A 21,712-nucleotide genomic window follows, 5' to 3' on the forward strand; every position below is an offset into this window, starting at 1 on the left:
GAGCTGGTTAATGTGGCTCGGGAAAGGGAAGTTTGGGGTCTCCTGCTGGAGCTGCGGCCCCCGCGACCCGATACCGGATAAGCGGACGAAGATGGATGGATGGATATCACGATAACGATATTGAGTCAATATATCATGCACCCCTAATAGAAACGTGTAATTTTCATAGTTTGACCATATTTCATATGTGTAAAAGAACATTGTGTGCTCTGAGTACATGGCTGAGATCTGGAAACATTGTCTCTGGGCCACAGGACCACTCATATAAACCTCTGTGTATGTTTGTGTAGATGAATCCGCGACAATGGGCCCAAATCTCAGAGAGCGCTAAGGATCTGGTGAGGCGCATGCTGATGCTGGACCCCGCTGAGAGGATCACCGTCTACGAGGCTCTTAACCACCCCTGGCTGAAGGTAATGCTTTCAGCATTCAGTAACACGTAGGGAGTTCCCGATCAGCTTTGTTGACCTCCAATCCGATCTTTTAAAATATTGAATATCTGCCCATACCGAGTCCCGATCCGATACTTGTGTTTACTCATATAACAGAGCTGCACAGCATTTATTGGTTACAAAAATAACTAAGTAAACAAAGAAACTAAATGTTTTAAGGTTAATACATTTAACTTAATGCAGCAAGTGAGTCTTTTCTCTCAACATCAAAACAGCAAACACCCCCTGAACTCTTTTTGCTCTTTCCCATACTGCCTAAACAAAACTTATTGCTTCGTCCAGCGTTGTCCAGTCCAGAAAGAGTGCCGTGTGTAGTTGTTGAGGCACCGATACGCAGAACCGGAATGTTTTACGTGTATGCCTTTCTTGGCATTTTGAATTTGGTTCTAATATGACTTTGGGTTACCATGTCATGACTGCCTGCAACATGGAAAAACAATCCTCTCACTAATGAAAATGTACTTCCTGCTTTGGTGCATGGATCCTGTCTTTTAGATGTGCATCCAAAAGTTTTGACTTTTGTGAAAGTGTTAGTCTGTTTCTGAGACAAGAGCAGAAAAGTGCCAAAAACCCATGCAGCCTAAAGCCATCACGTAATGATCAGTCGTTCGGGGGAGAGGGGGGGGAGCGGCAGCTCTTCACACAGGAAACCAACGAGAGTGAGCGCCAGCACAGCGCTGTCACCGCTTGTCAGCAGAAGCTTTTTGCGACGTCCTTGTCTGTGGAAAGTGATGGAAGGGTACTTAAAGACGACAATTGGACTCTGAGACTTGCAGCTCGTCTGGGGGCTGTCTGACATAAATCTTCACACTTTAAGGGACGTCCCCTGACTACAATGCTAACATTTTGAGTCTTTGAGTCAACATTTAGTTGTAGAAAGCTGAAAGTTTAGGCAAATCCACTTCTGGTTGCAAGGTTACAGCAGCATCATTAGACTTCTGATTGAACAATGCAACAGTCTGAACGCAGCACCCCCGAACATCAACAAACACCCCCAAAACAAACCCAGACAAACCCATGCACAGCTGTGGAAGAAGTATTCAGATCCTGTACTTAAGTAAAAGTACTAATGCCACACTGTAAATTACTCTGTTACAAGTCCTGCATTGAAAATGTTACTTAATTAGACGTATGTATCATCAGGAAAATGTACTTAAAGTATTAAAAGTAAGAGTACTCGCTGCAGAAAAATCCTCACATTTTTAGAAAGTGTAAAGGATCCAAACAGCTGTGTGTTTAATGGTCTAATCATCTCAGCTGGACTTGTAGCCGTTATATTGTTGGCTAGTTTACTTTATAATAAAACATCAGATTTTATAAACTACATGTCTTTTGTGTGCAGGAATCTTAATGTGTAAAGTAACTAGTAACTAAAGCTGTAACAGATGACTGTAGTGGAGTAAAAAGTACAATATTTCTCTGAAATGTAGCGGAGTAGAAGTAGAACGTGGCATGAAAAGACAAGACTCAAGTAAAGTACAAGTACCTCAACATTTGGACTTAAGTACAGTACTGGAGTAAATGTACTTATTTATTCTTCCACCACTTATTACGTGCGTGCTCTGAAATGAAAGCTGTTGACCAAAAAGAGGAATTCAGGTCTGCTAAATCCTGTTCTTATATAGTTACTCAACATCACCATTTTAACCTGCTCACATCAACCACAGAGCTCTGTTTACACAGCAGTTTCATGCAGCTGATGAGCATTAACCTGATCATTTATCCTCTAAATCAGAGAGATTCAACAGGGGGTCCAAGACCCCTAGGGGGGTCCTCAGAGTTGCTGCAGGGGGGCCACCAACTTATTGTTGATGGAAAACAAATCATATTATTTGTAAAGATTTTTCATTTTTATCTACACAACATTGATGACGAAGTCTTACGTGCCTATAGGTAGGTAGCCACAGATACAGTTAAGGATTAGCCGAGCCCGTGCACGTTGCGTCCGAACCCGGCCCGACACATTAACATCAATGTCCGGCTGCGTCCTGTCGCGTCCAATGCATCCACCCATGCTCTGCTGTGCCACGCTACACCCCGTAATGCCCTGCTGTGCCCTGCTATGACATGAACTACTACGACTACCATTGTAGTCACTGTCCCATTATCTTTATTGTGACTATTATTGCCACTGTTCATCACACCCCCAACCGGCACCGTCAGACACTGCCTACCAAGAGCCTGGGTCTGGGATGGGAAACTGACAACTGCGTCGACCTAGCAAAGACACTTGCGTCGGGCTGTGCTGGATAGGGCCCTAAAAGGTTTATGTGTTTAGGTTATGTGGTTACTTTGGCATCTGGTCCTTTGTCCTAGGTAATGGTGTCTTGTAAGCCCGTGTGGACTGGGCATATTTTATTGTATGCATGACACAATAATAAAAATGTATTCATTCATTCATTCATTCCAGTGGTATAACAAAACCATACATTGTAAGCCTTTACTTGTGTGAGCAATTCTCTTTTCTGTGTTGGATTTCCAAGGAGAGGGACCGATACGCGTACAAAATCCACCTGCCAGAGACCGTGGAACAGCTGAGAAAGTTCAACTCCAGGAGGAAGCTCAAGGTTTGCGTTTATCACATTTTGCAACATTTCGAGGCTTGATGACACCATCACCGATACGTTCAGATAAGATAAATCTTCACAGTTGCACATGTTGTGTTTCAGGGGGCGGTTCTGGCTGCAGTGTCTAGTCACAAGTTTAATTCCTTCTATGGAGACCCCCCCGAGGAACTGCATGACTTCTCCGAAGACCCCACCTCCTCAGGTACACACAGACAAACACATACTCTGGGTACGTCCCAGGTCCTTACATTGCATCCACGTTTCCTCCGCTCGCTTCCCTCCCTTGAGTCTTAGTCCGTACACCAAGGAAGCATGGGAGAGGAGCGAAGAGAGAGGAAAAGAGGAAATGTGTTTTTAGAGGGATGAGACGTCCTTTCCTCTGAAACGTCATGTGAATTTGCCAGTTTTTGGGCAACTCTTTCAGCTGCACGGCGTCCAGTAAGGCTGCTCTCTGTATCCTCGCTCATAGCTCCTCAGAGATCTCTCCTCCATCCTAGCTCCTTGCTCTTCTGGGCAGTAATAAGAGCTTTGAGACAGCCTTAAAAAAAGAAGGGCTAGAACAACTTCCGCTTCAGGCGAGGAACGAGGCGATTAAAGCTGGGTATCGTTCAAAAATATTCAATACTGGTACTTATACTAATACCTTGACTTTGATACTGGTTCCTAAACGATACTTTTTTTGATACTAATTTTATAAAACAAAAAGAAAATGGCAACATCACACGTTACGGCACAAATCTTTTTATGTACATTTCAGCTCCTACTATGTGAGTCCCGTCTCTGTGTAACGTAGAGTTTTTCCTGCGTGTCTCTACGACGTGTAATGTTAGACAGCCAATCACAAACATTATTAGATCTTGGTAGAAACATGCTGCGTGTTGATTGGCTCACTGACGGTGCTGAGATTTACTCCTTAGGTATTGAAATTGGGTACTGAATGACGAGGCATTTTTCGATACTCAATACTGTGGAGGCAATTTGGTCGGTGCCTAAAAAGTACTGAATTCGGTACCCGGCCCTAGAGGAGATATCAAATAAGAGACTTGAGATTCAGCCTCTGACAGTTGTTCATCCTCTCATCTTTGACACACTTCCTCCCTCAAGCTTCCTTCCTCTGGTTTGTTCTGCTTTTGTCTGTCAGGTAGGCCCTTTTATTAGCACAACCCGGCTTTATTCGAGCTGCTCTGGAATGCACCACATGCAGAAAGACAACATACAAGCCATGCACATGGAGGGATCTGATGGTTGTTTGAGCAGTAAAATACAGCCTCGTTCAACCTTCTTTCCAGTTTGACATTTTATCTCATTGCTAGGAGTGCAATGACACACAGAAGTCACAGTTGGGTGCCAGTTTTTTTTACAGTGAGAGAAACAAATGCATACTTAGTTTGAAGAGACCGTTAGAGAGGCTCGATGGTGTTTTAAGCCCCCAACGTGGACTTCAAGGCAGCGCTGCGACCGTGGACTTCAAGACACTTAACCCTAACCATTGCCTAATCCTAGTGCCTTCCAGGCAGCGCTGCCTAGTGAAGGGCCCTAATTCACTTATTAATCGAAGGTGCCGGAAAGCCGTTCTGAATCGTTCTGGCCCACTTTATCCCCTGCTAACAACAGCACACACTTTTCTGTTCCCCACTGTTCGAACGGTATTTGCTTCCAACTGTTTTTGACATTGATACTAACCCCTGTGTTTATTTATTATTATTATCTGTTTCTGTGTTTGTCTGTTTCTATTCATGCTTCCCACGTGCTAGGACTGCTAGCAGCAGAACGTAGGTATCCGCTGGTTCTCTGCGTGTTGTGATGCTGGTTACTTACTTTCTTTTTAATGTTTGTAGTACTTTGACTTTAATGTTCACATCAGGATATACAGAGGGCGAATTATTCCAAAACTGATTCAGTGCATGTGCATGCTCACCGCAAAGACATTCACAGAACTCTAATGGTGTCTGTCTGTCTGTCTGTCTGTCTGTCTGTCTGTCTGTCTGTCTGTCTGTCTGTCTGTGTGTGTGTTTTGCAGGGGCTGTGTCTCAGGTGTTGGACAGTTTAGAGGAGATCCACGCTCTGACAGACTGCAGTGAAAAGGATCTAGATTTCCTTCACAGTGTTTTCCAGGACCAGCATTTACACACACTGCTCGATGTAAGTGTCACATTGATGCACGCTGGATTAAATCCGTCTTTTATCATTCATTAATCTTTGTTTCATTATGATGGATTTTCTGTTTTATTCATAACTAATGGAACAGAAGAATGATTCTTAATTTATGCAGTTCATAAAAGCTTTCAAAAAGCCTCCGTGAAGTTTCCAGGAGCAGCAACTGCATTTATTTTTTGGGAATTAAAGAAAAGAGCAAAAACCCTATGAGTGACCGAGGTAGAGATGGAGTGACCCTGCCCGGAGGAAGCCCGGGGCCCCCGTCTGGACCGGTGGGTAAACAATGGGTAACCTGGCCAGAGCTAACCCCTCTGTGAAATCTGAGATTTTAAATGGGACGCATTCAACTCAGGTGTAGGGTTAGAGACACAAGACCGCCGGAATAATGTTTGAAAATGATCTTGACTGTTTGGTATTGTTGTGTTCAGCGCAGGGCACATGGTGCAACAGTGTCAGCGGAGTTGAGTGATAAGAGTTTTGTGCAGATGAGGAAGTGAGAGGAGGTGTTGGTTTGTGGTTGTCACCATTACGCTCAGAATAGACATCGCACATCAGCACACCCGTGTCATTAAGTCTGTAGTTTAGAATACTTAGAAATGTGGCTTCTCTCAGTGCTCTAACTTTTTTCACCTTTACTTTTAAGTCATTAAGAACTTGTTATAAATATATATAATATATAATATAAATCTGTGGGTTACGGTGAAAAAGCTCAAGTCCCAATAAGTCGGCGTGTTCCTTTAAGGATAAATATTCAACATGTTGAAAGCTTTTGGAAAGTGTCTAGCAGGCTGGATATGCCTTCTGACCAGTAGTTTGAGCCCCCCATTGAATAAACAGAAGGTGTGTTTGGATGCGGCCGTACTGTCAATACTACACATGACTATGACGTCGCTCTCTGCACTGCTGCCTTCGCGATTGCATGATTACTATAAAAACTTTTCCCCTTGCACACACAAGGTTGCTCTAAAAAGGTCACGTTGTTGATAAAGGTGCCATTAAATTCCTCTTGTGTGCGTACGTGCGTGTGGGTGCATGTGTGTGCATATGTGTGTGTGTATGTGTGTGTGTGTGTGTTAAACTGCTGTTCACAGCAGCAGTCTGTTGTCCTGCAGCTCAACAAACACCATATTGGGTCACAAAATCCCAGTGCCCAGCAGCCGGCACGGCAAGAGATGCAAAGACAGCATTTTAGATTAGAACACAGTTTGTCTGACACTCTGAGAGCATCGTTTTGTCTGTTATTATTCCCTTAATCCACTTTGTTTACTCTGTTCTCTCTGTTTGCGTCTCCGTCGGGTGTTAAACACAAGATTTGTTGGCAAGACGGGAGAATTTGCAAGAATGTTATCCATATTTGAGTCGTTCAGAGGAAAGAAACAAAGAAATATAAGTCAGAAAATCTGAGGATTAATATCACAATGAATGGAAACAGCAATTAATGCAGTGTGTGTTCATATTCAGTGGGATATTGATATTTCTCATTTCTCTAAGGCTTTTATACTTGTAATGTTGCTGATAATAAGATTCAATTATCGCTTATCTATCAACTTTTTCTCACTTAGGAAATTATAAAATGTGTTTCTATGTGACGGAGGAAAACCTACTGGACTCAAAGTACGACTAGATTTCAGGGTTGTGGTCCTCAAGGCAAGTTCAAGATTTTCCTTTGGGTTTTGATCTGCCAGCTGTGAAGTTGTATTCTGGGTAATGCGGGCGCCAGGTTTTGGTAAGAAAGAAGTGGAATAAAACAGACAATACCTCTCTGAATAGTCAGTCACTTTCCTCGCCCTCCTGTTCAAAGTCGCTCTGTGATTCAAACTCTGGATCTTGCAAAGATAAACTCTTGTCCCGGCCGATGAGCTGCTGCAGATGTTTGTGAAGACTGGCGCTTAAATCAGTGTGCTTTAAGCTGCAGACACGCCGACCAGACGGCCGACCCTCGGCAGAAAAGCCAGTTGGACTGCTCAGTCTCCCAGAGTTGGTCCAAAAAGTGCCTCGGAACACACCAAATCCACGAGACGTAATACGTCTCCATAACAGCAGGCGGCGCTAATCTGTATTGTCGCCCGAAAATTAAAACCGGCAGCTGATTGGACGAACGCATCACGTGGGTCTGGTTTGTCCGGAAATTTCAGATCAACAAAAGGTCAGTTCAAAAGATTTTCGTCAGATTTTGAGAGGCTCTATAGTCCAGGCAAATCCATTTTGGATTTGGATTTTTGTCCAGAACAACATACTAAAAGTCCTAAGAATTTGAATATGCAAATGAGCAATATACTAATCGAAGTACACCTTAATGGGCTTATTTTTTTCCTTTACTCCTATCACAATCAAACCTCACACAGTGAAAGTATACATGAAAAGTAACATTTTTGTTTTGTTTCTTGGAAAAATCTATTTTAAATATACAAATGAGCTCAACACTAGGCCTGATTGACTTATGGCCAAGAAGCCATAACGTCGAAAAAAAACAGGTAGAAAAAAACAGGGGCCAAATAACTCACACATTCATGTCCATTCAGTAAGTTAAACTATGCATAAACACGATACATTTGAAGTCACTTGCCACAAAAAATACTTATATTGACCTTAAGAATTGATTGCACAATCTTGCCTCCAGTTGCTTTTATTTGCGAACAAGCCTTACCTAATGACATTCCCCCACAGATAACATCAGAAGAAAGTCAGAATAGCCATCTTAGTCATTAGTAACGTGGTGAGATTACATTTTGGGCTGGTAGATTTACAAATGATTGGTATTGTTAGTAGTAAGATTACAGGCAGAAGTCATTCTTACCAACTAAACGATTCACTCTCACACAAAAGACGGACGAAAAACCAGATAGACACACTTTCCAGACATTGTAGCTCTTTAAAATGATTTTGCCAGACACCAAAACTGCTTCTCTTTTTGTAGTTAGCAAGTATTTCAGACCAGGCGGGCCACACATCAGACGTACCCCGTTTGTAAAGTAGCTTTGCAGTGTTATGAGAAGCTAGCAACACCACCTCCCCACCACGACAAGGTAGCAACTGGGGAGGCTTGTGTGCCTCCGTGACCCTGAAGACTAGACCGGCGGGGGTTATACCCCTGACAGGTACTACCAAGCCAGGCAGTTTTCAGGTTAGAGGCCAGTCTAAAAGCAGCATTGCCATCAGCCATTGGCAGTGGGATGATTGGATGAAGATTGGGCCGATGTAGTTGTCATACATATGAATGGTGTTTCTGCCTATGCAAATTAGGACATATTCAATAAGTGTGGAGCTCATATGCATATTCACATTCATTTCAAAAGAAACTTGTAATACAAAAAAAGTTACTATTCATGTATACTTTTACTATGTAAAGTTTTATTGTGGTAGGAGTAAAGGAAAAAATTATGCCTATTTGGGTGTATTTTGGGCATATTAGATTAGTGTATTGTAGCTCATTTGCATATAAAAATTCATTTTCAAAGAAACTTGTAATACAAAAAATGTTACTTTTCATGGATACGTTCATTTTGTAAAGTTTCATTTTGATAGTAGTAAAGGAAAAAAATAGCCCCATTGGGGTGTACTGTTGCCTGGCCTTATGCACACATCTCGGATTGATGAGATTTTAACATATTTCCTCAACTAGGATTTCTTAGGACTTTTAGTATGTTGTTCTGGACCCCTCATAGGAATGATCTAAGCGGCAAAAAATTATTTTACAAGTCTGTCGTAAAACGCTACTTTGCCTGGACTACTAGTCACGCTCACCCCGCTCCCCGTTTCCTGGTTAGCTCTCCACCAATCAGATGGATCATTGAGTCCGACTGCCGGCAGTGCCCGCCCCGCCAATTATACATGTCAAATCAGCCAAATGAAGGACAACGGCACGGAACACACCGAACAGACCCGAGTCACCGACCTCGCCAGACTGTCAGACGGCCGATTATCGGGTTGGGGTGTCTCGGGCTTTAGTTGAATGACGAGTCCAGCCTTCTTCTTTATCAAAGTAGTCTTAAGAGGCTGAAGTTAAAACATTTGGGGGAACTACAGGGACTTGCAAAGAGTCAATTAAGGAAAAGAGAGATGTGTGTATGTGTTGCTGGAGGCTGAATAGGTTAAAGTTGGTTGCAGTAGACAAGTAGATCTGCCGTGTGTGTGTGTGTGTGTGTGTGTGTGTGTGTGTGTGTGTGCAGCAGTGTCAGTGGGAGCCGGGGGCTGCAGATGTCTTCATTTCAGCCTCCGATTCACACCCCTGCCCTGCTCTGAGAGGAGGGGGCGGGGGGGAGTCGGAGAAGGACAGAAGAGCGCAGTGAAGGAACAATGGCTTCTATTGTCGGGCCTCAGTGCCATTCACAATGAGCACAGCCTCCGTCACTCTCTGCGCGGCCGAGAGCAGCCTCCACACCACCGAATTACTCGGGAGGAAACCAGAAATCCTGTAGCCGGCGAGCGGATGGAGCCTCCTGGTTTGCATTAGAGTCTCGTTCGCGCTGCATTGCCTGCACTTTTTTTGATTGTTGACAACACCACTCGCCGTCTCCTGGGTGAGTGTGTTTACTTCCTACTTCTCTTTCTGATGTGTTTGCAGGGAGAGTGTTTTGTCAAGCGATGCCTCCAGCTAATTTGAAGTCAGCCCGGCATCCCCCCCCCCAGAGTGTGTTTTTGGTGTTTTGACGTGTATAATGAGGCACGTTAGTCAAGTGCATTTGTATTTCTTTCCTCATGTGCAAGTTTCTGAAGCACCTTAGGCTTCCTGGATAACGGAGGCAGGGTAATAAGTTGCCCTTCAGGAAATTTAAGATATCGTTTCTCATCTACACTTTAAGAGCTGCTTGTTGTAGCTGCAATCATGCTTGTGCCTGTCAAATGTTTAAACATTTGAATCTGTCACTGGTTCTCAGAATTCAGATAATTCCGTCCGTTTTGTGAAACTTCAACCTTTCAACTTCAGGGCTAAATGATTTCTTTCCGTGGGCCCCACTTTTCCAGAAAGCTGAGTTTGTTCCGAACATTTTGATATGAAACACATGGGTGTCAGGTTATATGCAAATACCTTTTTAAAATGTGAACTGAGAAAATGCCCTCAAACCTCAGAGGGTTAACACTTAACCAAGGCAGAAAGATGATGACAACTCTCCCCTTGTGAAGACCCAGAGTGCTGTAAATGTGTATGCGTGCTCGGTGGCTGCAGACAGCGTGTGGCACGCCAGGGGACACTAAGTACGATTCAGCCCTCAGGCTGTCTGCTTCACTTTAGTAGTCTCATAAGGATCTCCCGAGGAGTGTGTTGCGTTTGTCTCTCTAAAAGTTTGGTCATGAAGAGAGACGCAGATGCACACTTGAGACGTGAGATGTGTCGTCATTCCCAGGATCTTTTGTTTTGTTCTGGCGGTGTCAGATTTTCACAGCAGGGAGAGATGCAACACCCTCCGCCTTTGAACAGAAATCCCTTTTAGTTCGCTGCCCTCCCTCGGTCTGCTGGACCTTCGTGTGTCTACGTCTGGATGGGCTGTTGGAGAGTTACACAAATGGATCACTTTACAGAAATATACCACTTGTTTTATTGCTCATTCATTGCATTAGCTGATGGGTTTTGAAGGAGTTGTTTTCCACTTTAACGAAGCCGTAATGGAAACCACACTCGTCATCCTGTTGGAAATTTTCTTTGAAAGAACATTAACAACCCAGATTTTATTTGAAAATCTTTGTTTATGTCAAATATAAAAGCACAGAACAGTGGCGTCATTGCCAGGCACCCTGACATGGCAACAGCAAAAAAAATATAAATAAAAATAAAGAATAAAACAACAATAGAAACAACAGAAAGAGGCAGAGCACTTGACATTAAGTGGAATAGGCAGTTTTAAACAGATGTGTTTTGAGTTGCAATTTGAAATGGGGAAATTAATCGATGTTTCTGGGTTGATGTTCAACTCAGTTTTGTTTGTAGTGTCAAATCATAAGTTATCCCAGGACACTTTACAGGTGGAGTAGGTCTAGACCACAATTATAGTAACCGTAAACATAATAGAGCTATGTAGTAGTAGCAAGGGGCGTCGAGCAGGACCACGGTCCAGGTGCAACCACAATCCAAGGATATCTGTGAGGCGAGAAATCCCAGGGACTATAGGGAAGCTAAATTAGCAACATGCATTAAAGGTGCCGTAGGTAGGATTGTGAAGATCCAGGACTTGTGTGATGTAAAAAATGTAAACATCGACAACTTCTCAGTCCCTCCCCCCTTTCCGTTAAAGCCCACAAGGGAGAATGAATGCGTGTGCATGAGCAGTGACTGACACCCCCGCCCCTGGCCCTGATTGGTGCATCTGAACAGGGAGCGGTGGATTTTTGCAAATCTCACTACAGGCTGTAGGTGGCGCCAGAGGGAAATGACCTGCTTCCTGTAGTTCTACTGGAACATAGGGTCAGTTTCAGCAAATATGACAGAAAGTTAGTTTTATAAGTCTTACCTACTGCACCTTTAATGGGACATGAATGAACACGGTGGAGAGAGAGAGGAGCTCAGGTCGCTTTCACACCTTTAGTTCGGTGGACTCTATGCAATTCGGGAGGGTGAAGTTGCAACGTTGTCGTGCAACAAGATTGGACAGATAGTCTAGCTAGCTGTCTGGATTTACCCTGCAGAGATCTGAGGAGCAGTTAACCATAGTCCTCACAAATCCACCGGAGGTTAGAACACCAACACAAAGAAAGAGGAAGGGGACGGACATCCGGCTGAAAATGAGGGACATCCGGCGAAATTTCTGGCGGCACCTGAACAATCCCGGAAGTGGACCGTCGTGGATATACGTAGACTAGTGTCGGTGTCGCCAAAGGTCTCTGTTTGCGGCCGTTGAGACTGCAACACTACCCCGCAGGTTCCAAACCAAAACGGGTCAGAAGTGTTTCCAAATGTCTCCGGTTTAGGGGCTTTAAAACGCCAGAGCAGGGGGAATGAGAGGTGTAAACGTAGCAAAATATATAATTTTTTTTAACCCAAAATGTAGCAATGTAAATGTAGCCTGAGACGCTCCTGGTGTGGTATGACGCAGGTTTGGCAGACGACGGAACAAAAGCAAGCCACAGCTAAAATACAGCGCCTGGTGGAATTTAGGGGTGAAGCTGTTCAGCTCCCACTTGAGGTACTGCGAGATAATAATGTCTTTAGACAGTGGAGACAGGATAACATGCAGATTATAAAGATCTTTAGAGATTAATGTTTGTTTATCCATCACGCGCTCTGTGATGAAGTCGACATGTGTAGTACTGCTGCTGCTGCTGAGGGAAAAACAGAAGAGCGTTGGTTCTCATGGTTCGTTGAACTGTCTTGTACAGACGGACTGTTTGTCCAAGACTCTGTGTGTGTTTTATGTACTTTACAGCAGGTTAAATGAAAAATACACTAGACAACTTGCTCATCAAACTATCAAATGTTTGTGTCTTTGAATATAATAATAGTTGTTTTAGCCAGAGCCACCCTCTGCTTTGATTGGAGCACACAGCTGCTGTCTGTTTAGACTAGTTTTCAGGGCCATTTTATCTACCAAACATAAAATCTCTTAAATACACCCACACGCTCCTCGCCTCTGACTAGGCCCATACAAGCCGGTGTAGTCAGCGTGCGGTTTATTAGTCAGCTGGGAGTTTTATAAACAGAGCTCTTGTGTCTGTCGTCCTTCAATCAGAGAGACGAGAAAAACGGTTCCTTCTTGTTACCAGCGAGATGTCGAGAAGAAAAAGAACAAAACAGAATAGTGGTATTGACGCTCTGAAGCCAAACTAAACCACATAAAGAGGGAGGGAGGGAGGGAGGGAGCTGAGAATTAGTGGGATAAATAAGGATAACTGCTTTGTTCCAATTTCACTTTAAAAATACAATGGGGCAAAAAAGTATTTAGTCAGCCACCAATTGTGCAAGTTCTCCCACTTAAAAAGATGAGAGGCCTGTAATGTTCATCATAGGTACACTTAGACTATGAGAGACAAAATGAGGAAAAAAAATCCAGAAAATCACATTGTAGGATTTTTAATGAATTTATTTGCAAATTCCTCGGGAAAATAAGTATTTGGTCACCTACAAACAAGCAAGATTTCTGGCTCTCACAGACCTGTAACTTCTTCTTTAAGAGGCTCCTCTGTCCTCCACTCGTTACCTGTATTAATGGCACCTGTTTGAACTTGTTATCAGTATAAAAGACACCTGTCCACAACCTCAAACAGTCACACTCCAAACTCCACTATGGCCAAGACCAAAGAGCTGTCAAAGGACACCAGAAACAACATTGTAGACCTGCACCAGGCTGGGAAGACTGAATCTGCAATAGGTAAGCAGCTTGGTGTGAAGAAATCAACTGTGGGAACAATTATAAGAAAATGGAAGACATACAAGACCACTAATAATCTCCCTCGATCCGGGGCTCCACGCAAGATCTCACCCCGTGGGGTCAAAATGATCACAAGAACGGTGAGCAAAAATCCCAGAACCACATGGGGGGACCTAGTGAATGACCTGCAGAGAGCTGGGACCAAAGTAACAAAGGCTACCATCAGTAACACACTATGCCGCCAGGGACTCAAATCCTGCTGTGCCAGACGTGTCCCCTTGCTTAAGCCAGTACATGTCCAGGCCCGTCTGGAGTTTGCTAGAGAGCATTTGGATGATCCAGAAGAGGATTGGGAGAATGTCATATGGTCAGATGAAACCAAAATAGAACTTTTTGGTAAAAACTCAACTCGTCGTGTTTGGAGGGGAAAGAATGCTGAGTTGCATCCAAAGAACACCATACCTACTGTGAAGCATGGAGGTGGAAACATCATGCTTTGGGGCTGTTTTTCTGCAAAGGGACCAGGACGACTGCTCCGTGTAAAGGAAAGAATGAATGGGGCCATGTATCGTGAGATTTTGAGTGAAAACCTCCTTCCATCAGCAAGGGCATTGAAGATGAAACGTGGCTTGGTCTTTCAGCATGACAATGATCCCAAACACACCGCCCGGGCAACGAAAGAGTGGCTTCGTAAGAAGCATTTCAAGGTCCTGGAGTGGCCTAGCTAGTCTCCAGATCTCAACCCCATAGAAAATCTTTGGAGGGAGTTGAAAGTCTGTGTTGCCCAGCGACAGCCCCAAAACATCACTGCTCTAGAGGAGATCTGCATGGAGGAATGGGCCAAAATACCAGCAACAGTGTGTGAAAACCTTGTGAAGACTTACAGAAAACGTTTGACCTCTGTCATTGCCAACAAAGGGTATATAACAAAGTATTGAGATGAACTTTTGTTATTGACCAAATACTTATTTTCCACCATAATTTGCAAATAAATTCATTAAAAATCCTACAATGTGATTTTCCGGATATATTTTTCTCATTTTGTCTCTCATAGTTGAAGTGAACCTATGATGAAGATTACAGGCCTCTCATCTTTTTAAGTGGGAGAACTTGCACAATTGGTGGCTGACCAAATACTTTTTTGCCCCACTGTACCAACAATTTAACCAGATTGTCTCCACACACACAGATAGCTGTGGTTCCTGCCACATAATACAGTTTACAGTAAACAATTCAGAGATCTTCTGAGTAAGAAAACAAACCATTTGCACTGCAAAATGTGCTTAATAACAGACTTTAACGCCATATTCAATGTTCTTGGATTAGATTATTTGATGAGATTTATTTTTATTAGCGTAAAGTTATTTTACGGCAGCTCGTGTAGAGGAATATTTACCATTTGAGAACTTTGTACGGTGGCCCTGAAGTGCAAACCACAACGGGAAATCACACAACACGACAGCTGATCCCACAACATGACAACACATCGCACAACAGCAAATCACACAACACGACAGCAAATCACACAACACGACAGCAAATCACACAACACAACAGCAAATCACACAACAGCAAATCACACAACACGACAGCAAATCACACAACGCGACAGCAAATCGCACAACATGGCAGAAAATCACACAACGCGACAGCAATTCACACCACAGCAAATCACACAACATGACTGCAAATCACCCAATACAACACGACAGCCAATGTGTTGTCGGATTTGCAGCCGAAAAAATCACCTCAATTAATCTCCACCATCATCTCCTCCACATTCCTGCGGATCTGGCTTATCAGCCTTCTACTCATGGCACGTATTAATCAGCTCACTACTCAAAAGACACTAAACTGATATTCTAACACTAGGCTATAAACGCTGTGGTGTGTGGCATTGGTTTCTGCTACATACTTGCCCCTATACAAATTCAATTAATAGATCAAGTATTTCTTCATCTCTTTGAAACGTGTGTTGTGTTGTACAAGTGTAGAAACCCATCTTTACATTTTACAGAGGTTTAAATGCATCAATAATCATGGAAAAACAATGTGTCGGTATCACAAGTGCAGCCGTGATCGGCTTTATCTCATCCGACAAACGTGTTGATCGGTCACTGATCGCGTTGACCTCACTGATTGATTGATTAACTTTTTAACGGATGTTTATCTTTTGTTTCAGCTCTACGATAAGATCAATACCAAGTCGTCTCCACAGATCAGGAGCCCCCCCAGTGATGCCGTGCAGAGAGCCAAAGAGGTGAACAAACACACACACGCATGATCTCCCGCTAACCATTACACACACACATCAGCTTTAACACAAGCATATGTGCACTCTTTGTTTGTCCTGTTCTTCTCTGTGTGATGCATGTGATGATGAATTTTAACACGCTGTGTAGGTGACAGATTCAATAGCCGCTGGTTTCCTCTTTAAGCTCACACTTCTGTCTGTGTCGGGCTGCATTAATCCCTCCAGCCTCTCGCTCACTAAAGCTCTAACTCGTCACTGCTGCGGAGCATTCTGCTCACCTCTCTGTTCACGGAAACAAGCTGCTCTCAGAGGGACGGTGGGTCGGGGCACAACTTGCTGTGTCTCAGGTAGCCTCAGAAAAACTGGAAATACTTACGGAGGATTTTAAAAGACATACTTCAGCTCTTTCTTTCATTTTTTTATTTTTTTTTTATTGCAGGACAGAAGACAAAACATTACCAGACCAGCAAAAATCAAACAACACAAACAAGAAACATTAACAGAGCAGCAAAAATGTAACAAAACAAACTAAATATGTTAATTTTCACGTGTGTGCGTAATGTGTTCACACAGTCAGTTGTCGTGTGTGTGTGTGTGTGTGTGTGTGTGTGTGTGAGATCAATCTGGGGCAAAGTAGGATGGATGGGTGGGGGTGATGGGCTTGAGGGGAATCACAGAAAATAGATATTAGATAGTTATTGTGTGACTTTGGTGTTTAAAAGGGTTAGGAACTAACTAAACTAACAAACAAACTAACCAATCGAGTGCAGTTTTCTACTGATACTCTGTTTCAAATAACCTAAAAAACATTAAACGTTAAAAACAATACATTTCGTCTGCACTCATGTTGAAACACTGTCCTCCTTCGACCATGCAGAGTATTACGGCAGCACTAGTCTAATAAACCTCACTCGCATGCGCTCAGATTCTGCCCAATCAGACGATGCCTAACGCTAAGAGCTCTCTGTCTGATTGGCCAGAGAGTTAACAGCATGGCGCGTACCAGACGAAATATAGCCAGTGCACTAACACAGTCTTACGCGATGTGCAAGTTGACATCGCCACAATAAAAAAGCTAAACATTGTGCAGCCCTAAAAAGTACATTTCCCTCTGTGTAAAGTATGTGTGTAGGGTATAAAGTGGCATTAAAAGGAAATACTCAAATAAAATACATGTACCTGAAGTGGTGGAATGTAACTAAGTACATTTACTCCAGTACTGTACTTAAGTAGCCTAGAAATCTAGACCACCCTAGTGGCAGAAAATGTAATTGCCAGGGTCGTCTAGCAACTCTCCGTTGGCTTGCGAGCTGGAAAAACCAAACTCTGGCCGGGCCAATCACATTGTGTATAGAGTCGGTGGGCGGGGCTTATGGCTGCTGCTGCTGGCGAACGGTGGTCTTTGGAATCGGCTTTGGCCGCGACTCTGGACGACTTGGAGTTCAGCTTTTCTCTGAGAAAAGAACAAAGAACGGCACTGAAGTCATTCTTAAAAAAGGAAGATGTGTTTGCAGTTTTGCCGACCGGATACGGCAAAAGTTTAATCTATCAACTAGTGTTGCTCTGGTTGGTTGTAGCACTATCCTATTGCGTGCAGAGGGAATTTGAAAGACAACCGTTTGTCCCGCCCCTCGGATTAAGTCCTTCCAATGGTGAGTTCCCAGACCCAACATCTGGATGTGGGGCTGGCTTGCCAGGCTAGTACTTAAGTACAAATGTTGAGGTACTTCTACTTTACTTGAGTCTTTTCTTTTCATGCCACTTTCTACTTCTACTCCGCTACATTTCAGAGAGAAATATTGTACTTTTTACTCCACTACATTCATCTGACAGCTTTAGTTACTTTACACGTTAAGATGTTTGCACACAAAACACATGTAGTTTATAAAATCACAACTGTTTGGATCCTTTCCAGTTTCTAAAATGGGAGGATTTTTCTGCATTGAGTACTTTTAATAACTTACGTACCTTTACTTAAGTAACATTTTCAATGCAGGACTTTTTACACTCTAGTATTAGTACTTTTACTTAAGTAAAGGATCTGAATACTTCTTCCACCACTGTGTAACTCAGATTTGTACTCTAAGACTTGAGTGACTTTGATGTCTTTGAAGTGAAACTGGAGCACTTGGAGGACAAACGGCCCAGGCCTTCCTGCAGTTTGGTTTACAGCTCCACTGAAATCATATTGAACCAAAAAAAACACAAAAGAGCGAGAGAGATTGAACTATTAAATTATTTATGTTGAGTTATTAAGTCCTCTGTGAGCTTCCTCACAAACGTCCGGGACCTCTCGAGGTTTGTTTGTTCATGATCCAGCTCCCCGAGACTCAGGCTCATTGTTGGAGCAGCAGCCCACTGGCCTGTTTAATAAAGATCTCCCACTTCTGGGTTTGACCTTCCTCATTAGAGACACACACACACACACACACAGACGTGCATACACACACACACACTCAGACGCAGACACACACACACACACAGACGCGCATACACACACGCACACACTCAGACACAGACAGACAGACGCACGCACGCGCACACACACACACAGACGTGCATACGCACACACACACATACACACGCACGCACGCTCACACACACACAGACACACACACACACACCAACAGTGTGTCTGCAGACTATTAGTCTGGTTTTTGCTTTCTTCACAGAGAGTTGCATTATGGTCTCCAGGGTCAGACCCCCGGCGATGATGAATTCACAAACACACAGTTAGTTTGGGTTCATGTGTTTACCTCTCAGCGTAACACTTGCTGGAACATGGTGCTTAACAAGGAGAGTGAAAGAAGTGTGTGAGGGGAAAACGTGTGTGTGTGTGTGTGTGTGTGTGTGTGTGTGTGTGTGTGTGTGCGGCTACAGAAATTGCTGCCGTATTTGCGTTGTGTGCTTTGTTGAGAGGAGCAATTAAAAAGCCTGAGCAGTTAGGGAGTGGGTGAGGGCTGGCGTCTTAAATCCCAGCGCTGTTAAGACGGAGAAAGCCATTTAAGGGGAGCGGAGCTGTGTTTTATGTGGTTTCTGTTCGTGTCAAAGAGACCTGGCTAATTAACACAGCTCTGGTTCCCTGTGTCCGAGAAGTCTGCTTATATCATTACAGAGTCTGGTTCGCATTTTCCTACCTAAATTAGTTTTAGATGCATCTAAAGTTGTGGATGGAGCCACAACAGATGCCACATTGCCTGTGTGGGTGTGAAACTATGAAAATCGTCTTTCATTAGTTTTCTGACAGACACGTCAGTATTACAAACACACTAAAATCTGCTTTTAACCAGACTGTTTAAAGCATCTCAGAGTAGACAGTTTGTCCTGGCCAGACTAAGGCTACATTCAGACTGCAGTCAAATCCCATTTGTTTCTCAAATCTGATCTTCAAGACAGACTGTCTGCACTGTTATTTGCAAGTGATCAGATCGGATGTATGTGTCCAGACATCACCACCCTACCTGTATATGTTGCTGTAGTAACAACGTAGGCGTCAGTGTAGTCTTATCCTACGTTCTACTTCCGATGCCGCCGGAAATTCCGCCGGGTGTCCCTCATTTCGACCAGATGTCCGTCCCCTTCCTCTTTCTCTGTGTTGGCGTTCTAACCTCCGGTGGATTTGTGAGGACTGTGGTTAACTGCTCCTCAGATCTCTGCAGGGTAAATCCAGACAGCTAGCTAGACTATCTGTCCAATCTTGTTGCACGACTAAAACAACTTTTGAACGTACACATGTTCCACCAAAACAAGTTCCTTCCCGAGACTATTTAGCAGAGGCGCCGCCCAAGATGATTGTGATTGGTTTAAAGAAATGCCAATAAACCAGAGCACGTTTTTCTCCCATCCCAGAATGCTGGGTGGACTAGGCAGACCTTCCTCCGCCGCGCTGTGGAAAACATGTTTATTTGGATCCCTATTAGTCCTTACCTTGGCAACAAGTACTTTCCTTCTGTAGTTCTTCTAATGTATGCTTAACTGGCAAAAAGGAAAAACAACAGCAAAGACTTTTTCTTACAACGGCGATCGTCTTTATTTCTCCTTAAATGATCAGTTCCCGTTCTCAAGAGATCGCTACGAGATGAACACTTCATTTTGAACTCTGCTGGCTGACGCCTCATACTTACCTCAGATAAACTTTGGAATATTTGGAATTATATATTATGGATCATTTTATTTCTATAGTTTATAGCTGACTTTACCAGCTGACTTCTCTATTGGCTGTTGAAACAGGAGACGTCTCTTACGTCCTAAAACCAGCCTCTGGAGACTCCACCAGCTGACGTCTCTATTGTCTGTTGAAACAGGAGACGTGTCTTACGTCCTAAAACCAGCCTCTGGAGACTCCACCAGCTGACGTCTCTATTGGCTGTTGAAACAGGAGACGTCTCTTACGTCCTAAAACCAGCCTCTGGAGACTGGCTGTTGAAACAGGAGACGTCTCTTACGTCCTAAAACCAGCCTCTGGAGACTCCACCAGCTGAGTCGCAGCGACACCATCAGCTGGTTTGAGTCGAGCTGAGACGGGCCGGTTCAGACCGCTGCAACTTTTCTCTGCAACGTTCTAAAACAGTTTTGTCTCGTCGCGAATCTTTGGTCTGAACTGGGCTTAATATGAACAAGAAGAACAATCACAGCGACCAAAAGGAGTTTCACCTGACTGTTAGTTTAACACTCTTGCTATCACCATGCCGGGAGGTTATTTTGAATCACCACACACCCCCACATGGGTGTGTGGTGATGATTCAAAATAACCTCCTGTGACTGTTTCCTGCAACAACAAAGTACAGTAGCTCTGTCTATATTTATCTTTTTCTCCGTGATTGAGGCTGCCTTCAAATGTGACAGAAATCTCGAGATCTATAAACCATCTGACGGAAATCAGTAAGTGTGAAATATAAAGTCTACTCGTGCTGCATTAGGGGGTTGAATACTATTTCAGTATTTCCTCGATTATTCAGATTCAGATAACTGTTTTAGTCCCCAAGGGGGCAATTCAGTTTTACAGCCAACCCATCCATTAAGGGTTAAACTTAAAAAGTGCATTTGCACGCAATGTATATAATGTAATGTCATAAAATAATAAATTAAAATAAACAATAAATAGCACTGCAGCAGTCATACATCCCCCTGTATACAGATGCTTCTCTCTCTCCCGTAACATCCCCACATTTACACATGACCCAATCGTTACACCCACACCCACACCCACACACACACCCACACACACACACACACCCACACACACACACACACACACACACACACACACACACACACACCCACACACACACATTTTCACATTCACCTGCCAGTGACGGAACAGAGTAGCGGAGTGCAAGAACCAGTTTTGTTATAGTTATGTGTTTTCATTTACCAGTCTTACAGCAGAGGGAATGAATGAGTTGGCATAGCGGTTAGTTTTCCGTATTGGCACATAGTACCGCCGACCTGACTGAAGGATAACCAATCCATCACTGTGTACATGATCTGGTTGGCACATTATTCTGTCTGCTGGTGTTTTCCAGCGAGACCAGTGATCTTTTAACCGGGTACCAGTGATTTTTGAGCATACCATAACAATGTCGCTCAAGCTCTTTTTGTCTTTCACGGATAGTCCATTAAACCAACATAAGAAAGAAAATGTTAATAGACTCTCAATGAAGGCTTGATTGAATGTGCATATAATTCTTTTACAGACCCCAAAAGAGTTAAGCTTCCTCAGTAGGTATATTCTTTGGTTTGCTCGCTTAATAATGCTATCAGTGTTCTCACTGAATTTCGGTTGTGAGTCAAACACTGTGCCTAAGTACTTGTATGTTTGGACTATTTGAACATTTTCATTGTGTATTACACCCGGTTTTGGTTCGCCACTGTGCCTTCTAAAGTCTATGATTGACTAGTTTTAGACACATTTAAATCAAGGAAGCTGTCGTCACACCATCTGACATATTCCGTAAGGGCACCGTTATGATCAGATTGGTT

At 43.4% G+C, this 21,712-nt stretch overlaps 1 protein-coding gene across 7 annotated transcripts in view; it reads left to right on the forward strand.

The window, feature by feature from the left end:
- caska (calcium/calmodulin-dependent serine protein kinase a) overlaps positions 1-21,712 on the forward strand; it is a 182,220-nt gene that overhangs the window by 116,037 nt on the left and 44,471 nt on the right. For all 7 annotated transcript variants that reach the window (XM_078262669.1, XM_078262670.1, XM_078262672.1 and 4 more), the window contains exons 8-12: positions 291-413; positions 2,936-3,019; positions 3,122-3,221; positions 5,040-5,161; positions 15,659-15,736. In XM_078262669.1, coding sequence (XP_078118795.1) covers positions 291-413; positions 2,936-3,019; positions 3,122-3,221; positions 5,040-5,161; positions 15,659-15,736 — 507 coding nt within the window. The remainder of the gene's footprint in view (positions 1-290; positions 414-2,935; positions 3,020-3,121; positions 3,222-5,039; positions 5,162-15,658; positions 15,737-21,712) is intronic.

The sequence above is a fragment of the Sander vitreus genome, chromosome 11 (assembly GCF_031162955.1).
Source record: "Sander vitreus isolate 19-12246 chromosome 11, sanVit1, whole genome shotgun sequence".
NCBI classification, from domain to species: domain Eukaryota; kingdom Metazoa; phylum Chordata; class Actinopteri; order Perciformes; family Percidae; genus Sander; species Sander vitreus.